General features: G+C 44.7%; 1 protein-coding gene across 1 annotated transcript in view; it reads right to left on the bottom strand.

Moving 5' to 3' along the window:
- Positions 1 to 3,889: 3,889 nt before the first annotated feature.
- p4hb (prolyl 4-hydroxylase, beta polypeptide) overlaps positions 3,890 to 9,855 on the bottom strand; it is a 30,045-nt gene continuing 24,079 nt past the window's right edge. The window contains exons 10-11 of the mRNA XM_055653802.1: positions 9,344 to 9,433; positions 3,890 to 4,715 (exon numbers count right to left, since the gene is read on the bottom strand). Of these exons, the coding sequence (XP_055509777.1) occupies positions 4,620 to 4,715; positions 9,344 to 9,433 (186 nt within the window). The 3' untranslated portion in view covers positions 3,890 to 4,619. The remainder of the gene's footprint in view (positions 4,716 to 9,343; positions 9,434 to 9,855) is intronic.

The raw sequence follows: 9,855 nt of genomic DNA, 5'->3' as shown, positions 1-9,855 counted from the left end.
GAGAGCGAATAAGGTCAGAAGAAAAGGGAGTAAAATTTGGCCGTTCGGCCCATCGAGTCTACTCCGCCATTCAATCATGGCTGATCTTCTTGCCCTCCTAACCCAATTCTCCTGCCCATAACCCCTGACACCCGTACTAATCAAAAATCTGTCTATCTCTGCCTTAAAAATATCTAGTGACTTGGTCTCCACAGCCTTCTGTAGCAAAGAACTCCACAGATCACCACCCTCTGACTAAATACATTTCTCCTCGTCTCCTTCCTAAAAGAATGTCCTTTAATTCTGAGGCTATGACCTCTAGTCCTAGACTCTCCCATTAGTGGAAACATCCTCTCCACACCCACTCTATCCAAGCCTTTCACTGTTATGTACGTTTCAATGAGGTCCCTCCTTCAATCTTCTAAACTCCAGCGAGTACAGGCCCAGTACAGGCCCCTGGTTCTGGACTCCCCCAACATTAGGAACATGTTTCCTGCCTCTACCCTGCCCAGTCCCTTAACATAGAAACATAGAAATTAGGTGCAGGAGTAGGCCATTCGGCCCTTCGAGCCGCCATTCAACATGATCATGGCTGATCATCCAACTCAGTATCCCGTACCTGACTTCTCTCCATACCCCCCTGATCCCCTTAGCCACATCTAACTCCCTCTTAAATATAGCCAATGAACTGGCCTCAACTACTCTCTGTGGCAGAGAGTTCCAGAGATTCACCACTCTCGGTGTGAAAAAAGTTCTTCTCATCTCGGTTTTAAAGGATTTCCCCCTTATCCTTAAGCTGTGACCCCTTGTCCTGGACTTCCCTAACATCGGGAACAATCTTCCTGCATCTAGCCTGTCCAACCCCTTAAGAATTTTGTAAGTTAACCATCTTATATGTTTCAATAAGATTATCTCATCCTTCTAAATTCCAGAGTATACAAGCCCAGCCGTTCCATTCTCTCAGCATATGACAGTCCCGCCATCCCGGGAATTGTCCTCGTGAACCTGCACTCAATAGCAAGAATGTCCTTCCTCAGATTTGGAGATCAAAACTGCACACAATACTCCAGGTGTGGTCTCACTGTGGCCCTGTACAATTGCAGATTTACTCCTATAATTGACTCCGCATGCCTTGCCCATCCCTCTTCCCTATTTCTAAAAAAAAACAAAAACTGGTTAACAAAAGGTATACATAAAGTGCCGGGGTAACTCAGCGGGACAGGCAACATCTGTGGAGAGAAGGAATGGGTGACGTTTCCGGTCGAGACCCTTCTTCAGGCTGAGAGTCAGAGCTTTAAACAAAAAGGAAAAGTTTGGGTCTAAGCATTGATGAACAGGCCCTTCGATATATGTGGGAAGGAACTGCAGATGCTGGTTTAAACCAAAAATAGACCTGAAATTCTAGAGTAACTCTTGCAGGACTGGAGAGATGGAATGGGTGACGTTTCGGGTCAAGCCCCTTCTTCAGACTGGTTAGGGACAAGGGGAACAGGGTTCAATTCATAACAGTGACTTGGATAGGACAGGTTTGGAGGGATATGGACCAAGCGCAGGCAGGTGGGACTAGTGTAGCTGGGGCATGTTGGCCGGTGTGGGCAGGTTGGGCCGAAGGGCCTGTTTCCACACTGTATCAGTCGATGACTACATGACATTCAAAGCTCAAACCAGGGCTAGAGGACAATTTCTATGGCCAAAGACAGTGCATGTTTCTCACTCCGACAGTGCAGGGCTTCTTTCGGGAGCTCCGGTTTCCTCCCACACTCCACAGATCGGTCTGTCAGGGAGCAGTGAAATAGAGACATCACGTACACACTCACTGTGCGGGGGTGGCAGGCTGTTGGCAAGTGAACTCGCTTACCCCAGCTGTCCACCGCCTGACATCACTTTACAAACGCTTTCTGAGAACCCAGTGCATGCTCAACATACAACTGTTGTGACCCACGTGAACTCCCATCGCAATAGCTCACAGCCAACCACGTTATACAACTCAGATCAACTACATGCTCATCATAGCGGCAAGGAGAGGCTGGGCAGGCTAAGGCTTTGTTCCTTGAAGCACAAGAAGCAGAGGGGTGACCTTATAGGGGGGGGGGGGGGGGGGGGGGGGGGGGGGGGGGGTCTACATAAGGGGGTTTTTATCACTGGGGGGGGGTATATATGTATATATATATATATATATATATATATATATATATATATATATATATATATATATATATATATATATATATATTAGCACACATATATACATATATATATATATATATATACACACACACACACACATATACATGTACACACATACATATATACCCTCCTGTGTATATATACACACACTATATAGCGATAAAAGCCTATATATAGATGTATATCTATATATACCCATCTATACATCCATCCACATATAAAAACACACACATATTATATGCATGCCCCCCCACCACATTATTTTATATGGTAAAAGGAAGAGTCCCTGGAGGTCTTCTGGCCATTTTCTCTCACCGGTTTAACAGGGGCATGGGGCAAAGCCAGCCCATGCGCAAGAGACATGACCAGTGCCTTAGCCTCTAGCACCACTCAATAAATTCCAGTTGCCCCCATTTTGGATGGTTCCAAAGTGCCGAGGCTGGGCTCAGCTGGGTGACATGCCCTCCTGTGAGGCGGCTCGCTAAAGCACTGATGCCAAGGATTGGCAGAGGGGCAAGGGGTGCAGTGTCAATGATTTACAGTGAGAAGTGAAGTCTGCTCCTATTTCTGGTCTTGTATAATCCCAGCAGTGACGCTGTTGGCATCTTCTCGCTGTGAGGACTCTTCCCCACACATTAGAGCATTGACCTGCGTCCCAATGATGTGGAAATTACCCTTGGAAGAGCTGATAGGCTTTTAAGAATATGCAGAGGGGGGAATAGGACTGTTGCAAGAGCTAGTAGAAACTCAATGGGCCAAATGGTCTTTACATTATGGAATGTGCACTACCTGCTTTTGGTATTTCAAACCCCAAGATCATAATGCAGGTTAAAATTGGGAATAGATGAAATAGAGATCACCTTAGGAGTGGCGCAGCAGTAGGATTGCTGCCTCACAGCGCCAGAGACCCGGGTTTGATCCCGACTACATGTGTTGTCTATACAGAGTTTACATTGGCCCTGTAACCGTGGTTTCCTCCTCCCACATACCAAAGATGTACAGGTCTGTAGGTTAGCTGGCACTGGCAATATTGTCCCTAATGTGGGGCAGAGTGTATGGGTGATTTCTGGTTGGCAGGGACATCGAGCTGAAGGTCCTGTTTCTGCACTGCATCGCCAACACTCTCACTGTGCAATTTCTATGCAACTTCGATCTTCAAATTGACACGGGTCCATTCAAACGGATTGACCGGAGAAAGACAAAACTAAGAAGCAGCCCCTGATCAGGAGTGGACCAGGTTTTGATCAGCGTGTAGCAAGTGGAAGAAATAATTTAATGGCAAAGCCTGAAGAAGGGTCTTGACCCGAAACGTCGCCCATTCCTCCTTTCCCGAGATGTTGCCTCACCTGCTGAGTTACTCCAGCATTTTGCGTCTACCTTCATGAAACTGCAGATGCTGGTTTACACCAAAGATAAGACACAAAAAAAACAGGAGTAACTGAGTGGGTCAGGCAGCATCTCTGGAGAAAAGGAATAGGCAACGTTTCAGGTCGAGACCCTTCTTCAGACTGAGTGCCAGGTGAGAGGGAACAGAGATATAGAAGGTAAATTGAACAAATGACCAGTCGCACACACAAAATGCTGGAGTAACTCGGCGGGACAGACTGCATCTGTGGGTGACGTTTCGTGTCGAGACCCTTCTTCAGACTGGGGACCCATGACCTGAAGCACGGGAACAACAAAAAACAAAAAAAACCTGCGTGACAAAATGCAGACAGAAGTCTCCGAATGGAAAAAAAGTTTAATCTTTCTTTAATTTCATCCTGGCCACCAAGTCTTTGCCTCAGTTTAAGCACGTTGGAATGCTCGAAGAATTGCACAAGTCACTGATGAAGCCATCACCCCACGCGCTGTCCGTCGCGTGGTGTACCCCCTCCTCCTCGCCCACATGAACCAAAAAATAAAAATAAAAAAAATCTTGGGTCCAGATTTCTTAAAAAACAACTGATACAGAAGAGTCCCTGAGTTTTAAAACTAGACGCCTCTTCTTTTTTTTTTTTAAAGCAACAACACAGCAACAATTGCAAAGGGCCCCTCCTCACTATTTTTGTCTCTCCTTACCCCCCCCCACCCCCGCCCAAAAACAGAGCGGCATCTTGTTCCGTCAACTCCAGTGAGGCACTCGGACAAGTGCACGAAAACCGTCCGTCACCAGGCAAAGACACAATGTTAATACAAACAAGTTAAAAATCTGTACAAAAGTACATTACATGAATCAGTATCAGGAAACAAAAAAAAAAAAACTCCCAAGTGTAGATATCAGGTTGTGGCTTTAACAATTAAGGATAATGATCCCTAATAAATTAACAAATTGATGACAAATGCACAGCGTGCACTGAAAATTGGATATTCCCTGCTTTTTTTTTTATCAACCTAAACGTAATGTCAAATATTTCATGTTTTACTGCATTTTGAATTGTACAAAAAGCTGTAGTGTTTTTGGTTGCGATTCTTTATAACTCGTCTTTACGATGGTCGGTATCGTCATCATCGTCGGACTCCCCGTCTGTCTCCTCGTCCTCTCCCTCCTCCTCCGCGTCATCCACGTCCTGTCAAAATATAACGTGGGCTTTAGATTGAAGAGAACCAGCGCGGAAACAGGCCCCTTCGGCCCACCGAGACCGCGCCGACCAGCGATCACCCCGTGCAAGTCAAGTCAAGTTTATTCGTCACATACACATACGAGATGGGCAGTGAAATGAAAAGTGGCAATGCTTGCGGATTGTGCAAAAGAGAGAAAAACTACAAAACAAAATCACATATTCACAGATTACATATTTGTGGGAGGAAAAAAGAAAAATAAACAGTAAAATGGTCCAGTAAAGTTAGCCCCTGGTGAGATAGGAGTTTACGGTCCTAATGGCCTCTGGGAAGAAACTCCTTCTCATCTACTAGCAGTGTCCAACGCGCGCCAGGGACAATTTACCATTTACAGAAGCCAATCAACCTACAAACCTTTTGGAGTGTGGGAGGAAACTGAAGCACCTGGAGAAAACCCACACGGTTACAGTGAGAACGTGCAAACAATGCACAGACAGCACCCGTAGTCAGAATCAAACCTAGGTCTCTGGCGCTGCAAGGCAGCAGCACTACCCGCTGCGCCTCCCAAATCTGATCAAAGCTGCATATGGCATCACACCAGCCTCCTCTCCCCCCCCCCCCCCCCCCCCCCCCGTAACACACTTCCAGGAAAGTCACACACCCATCCATACATGCAATACATCAATAGCTTTCTGGAATGGGAAAGGCATCCGTGGACATCACTTACTAAATTAGGACCATGCCAACTGACAAGTAGCAATTTTAGCGACCAAGCTGACTGACAATGCACACTATAACTCTCACCTCTCCTGTCTACAGTGCCCTCCATAATGTTTGGGACAAAGACCTGTCATTTATTTATTTGCCTCTGTACTCCACAATTTGAGATTTTGTAGTAGAAAAAAAATCAAAAAAGATCACATGCGATTAAAGTGCACATCGTCAGATTTTAATAAAGGCCATTTTTAAATAAATTTTTACAAATTACAGCTGCGTTTATACATAGTCCCCCCATTTCAGGGCACCATAATGTTTGAGACATATGGCTCCACAGGCGTTTGTAATTTCTCAGGTGTGATTAATTGCCTCCTTAATGCAGGTATAAAAGAGCTCCCAGCACCTTGCCTTTCCTCCAGCTTTTCAACACCTTGGAAACATTTATAACTGTTTATCAACACGAGGACCAAAATTGTGCCAATGAAAGTCAAAGAAGCCATTATGAGACTGAGAAACAAGAATAAAACTGTTAGAGACATCAGCCAAACTTTAGGCTTACTGTAATCAACTGTTTGGAACATCATTAAGAAGAAAGAGTTGGTATATCCTTTTTTTGCAGAGTTTTGTGTTACAATAGAGCGATTGTTTTTCCTTCTTTTTTCTTTTCTTTCTAAGGTCTTATTTTCTTTCTTTACTTCCTTCTCTAATTTCTTCCCCAAGGGGCTTTCTTTTCCCAATACTTTCCTGCACCTTCACGATTCTTGCTCACTTTTCTTACTTCTTTCATTTCTACCTTTTTTAAAGCTCGAAAAACGAAGTGGTACAACAAAATGTAATAAGATATGTGATGTGTATTGCTGTAATTTACTGTACTTCTAATAAAAATTAAAAACAATAAAAAAAGAGCACTGGTGAGCTTACTAAACTCAAAGGGACTGGCAGGCCAAGGAAGACCTCCACAGCTGATGACAGAAGAATTCTCTCTCCAATAAAGAAAAATCCCCAAACACCTGTCCAACAGATCAGAAACACTCTTCAGGAGTCAGGTGTGGATTTGTCAATGACCACTGTCCGCAGAAGACTTCATGAACAGAAATACTGAGGCTACACTGCAAGATGCAAACCACTACTTAGTCGTAAAAATAGTATGGCCGGGTTACAGTTTGCCAAGAAGTACTTAAAAGAGCAACAACAGTTTTGGAAACAGGTTTTGTGGACAGATGAGACAAAGATGAACTTATATCAGAGTGATGGCAAAAGCAAAGTATGGAGGAGTGAAGGAACTGCCCAAGATCCAAAGTATACCCCAACATCCGTGAAACACGGTCGTGGGTGTGTTATGGCCTGGACATGTATGGCTGCTGAAGGTACTGGCTCACTTATCTTCATTAATGATACAACTGATGATGGTAGTAGCCTAATCTGAAGTGTATAGGCACATCCCATCTGCTCAAGTTCAAACAAATGCCTCAAAACTCATTGGCCCACGGTTCATTCTACAGCAAGACAATGATCCCAAACATACTGCTAAAGCAACAAAGGAGTTTTTTCAAAGCTAAAAAATGGTAAATTCTTGAGTGGCCAAGTCAATCACCTGATCTGAACCCAATTGAGTATGCCTTTTATATGCTGAAGAGAAAACTGAAGGGGAATAGCCCCCAAAACAAGCATAACCTAAAGATGGCTGCAATACAGGCCCAGCAGAGTTTCACCAGAGAAGACACCCAGCAACTGGTGATGTCCACGAATCACATACTTCAAGCAGTCTTTGCATGCAAAGGATATGCAACAAAATACTGAACTTTCATTTACATGACATCGCTGTGTCCCAAACATTATGGTGCCCTGAAATTGGGAGACTATGTATAAACACAGCTGCAATTTTTACATGGTGAAACCAAAATGTATAAAAATGGCCTTTATTAAAATCGGACAATGTGCACTTTAACCACATGTGATTGTTTTCTATTACAAATCTCAAATTGCGGAGTACAGAGGCAAATAAATAAATGATGGGTCTTTGTCCCAAACATTATGGAGGGCACTGTACTTACCAATAATACTAAAGATCAGCACTGTGGGTCACCAGACAGCTCAATGACTGCACCTCGTAGCCTGACCAATAACTGGGACTGTCCATAGTTCACATAGAGAGGCTACTATTTATACAAGTGTTACCAATGACTACCAGTGCGTACACACAGCACAGAAGGATTGTTTTCACATTGCAAACAGATTTTAAACCAAGCAAACCTACCAGAAAGCAATTAATCTGCTTGTAGCACAAGGAGCTCCAGATGCTGGCTTACAAAAACAAAGACAAAGTGCTGGAGTAACTCATGGACAAGTGACGTTTCAGGCCAGGACCCTTCCTCAGATTGAAGGGTCCCAACTCAAAACATCACCTATCCATGTTCTCCAGAGATGCTGCCTTATCTGCAAGAGTTATAGAATTAGTCACACAGTGTGGAAACTGTATGACAAGTTGCCCACACCGACCAACATGTCCCATCTGTTACTCCAGAACCTGCCTTTAACTTGTGGGACATGTCAGGCTTCTCTGCTCTTGCCAGAACCTCAGTGGAGAGCTAATAATTTTTTTAATTTTCACTAGCAAGGCAGTCACGTTCCAAATGTGTCAGCAGGGGTTTTGGGGCATCAGCTGGAACTCCAAAACAAAGGGGGAGGGGAGTCAGCACGCCCAACTTGGACAATAGACAACCGCAGCGTCTCAAGTTGCTTCCCACAGATTATCAGTAACACGAGACACCTCCGCTCTGGAGCCTCACGTGTCAGCCCTGGGTAACCACAGGGACACCTCTACTAGGAACAAGGACGGAAGAGACAAGAGGGGATCTCATTGAAACACATAAGATTATTAGGGGCTTGGACACACTAGAGGCCGGAAACATGTTCCCGATGTTGGGGGAGTCCAGAGCCAGGGGCCACAGTTTAAGAATAAGGAGCAAGCCATTTAGAACGGAGACGAGGAAACTTTTTATCACAGAGAGTGGTGAGTCTGTGGAATTCACTGCCTCAGAGGGCGGAGGAGGCAGGTTCTCTGGATGCTTTCAAGAGAGAGCTAGATAGGGCTCTTAAAAATAGCAGAGTCAGGGGATATGGGGAGAAGGCAGGAATGGGGTACTGATTGGGGATGATCAGCCATGATCACATTGAATGGCTGAAGGGCCAAATGACCTACTCCTGCACCTATTGTCTACTGATTTTAAGACTTTTGCCTTCCATCACAATGAGGAGGTGCCTGGCAGATTCACTGCTGTGGATGTTAAACTGTGTTAAGTGTGTGTTCTGTTATTTTATTCTATGTCATGATTGCAAGGTATACAATTTAGTTCAGACTGAAATGTCTGAATGACAATAAAGGATACATATACTTTTTTTGTTTACTCCTTGCCCTAAACCTCAACAAAGGCTGTGTCCAGCCAGACAAATTGATTGAAAAATAGACCATTTGGCCCATTGATTCCATGCTGGCCACTGATCACCCGCTGACTCTGGTTCTATCTTCTCCAGCTTTCTCATCCACTCCCTACACACTAGGGGGAAATGTACAGATTTACAGACTAGGGGTAAATGACAAATTTACAAACCCACACACCTTTGGGATGTAGGATGAAACCAGAGCACCCGCAGTGGAATCCCACACAGTCACAGGGAGAATGTACAAACTCCACACACAGACAGCACCCAAAGTCAGGGTCAAACCTGGGTTTCTGGCGCTGCAAGGCAGTAGCTCTATCGCTGTTCCACAACGTTGAGTGCACCATTTTACTTTGCACAAACAGGTGGGTTGGGATTGAACCCGGGTCCCCGGCACGCGGGCAGCATCTCTACCACCAGTGCCAGTAACATGATGACCGTTGGGCAGCAAAGCACGATAATCCCTCGTTCTACTCACCTCTTCAGGAGCACCACCGCCCTCTTTCCCTCCACTCTCCAAGAATTTGATGAATGATTCGAGTGTTCTCTCACCATTGAAATCTACAACCTAGAAATAAAATCAGAAAGAGCTTTACGTCTGTGAATTTTCAGACATTGCTGCACTTCATATGATGATTGGAGGAATCATGTATAGAGTAGAAAAAAACGCCTTCAAACGACTAAGTCGGTGAAAGCCAACATGATTAGTTTAGGGGTGGAAGATTGCAACCTTCACGTGGTCCGTCCTGTTTCGACTAATGCAACCAACTCGACGTGCACAAACAGAAGATCAAATAGAACAAGTTGTCCTACAACTTTAGGCTGTGCACGCCACACAAAAGAAGAAGGATTAGCTTAGAGATACAGCGTGGAAACAGGCCCTTCGGCCCACCGAATCCTCGTTGACCAGCAATCCCTGCACATTAACACGACCCTACACACATACATCAAGGACTATTTTACATCATACTAAGCCAATTAACCTACATC

The sequence above is a fragment of the Leucoraja erinacea genome, chromosome 23 (genome assembly GCF_028641065.1).
Source record: "Leucoraja erinacea ecotype New England chromosome 23, Leri_hhj_1, whole genome shotgun sequence".
Taxonomy (NCBI): Eukaryota; Metazoa; Chordata; class Chondrichthyes; order Rajiformes; family Rajidae; genus Leucoraja; species Leucoraja erinaceus.
This window is presented reverse-complemented; position numbering and strand designations above follow the sequence as displayed.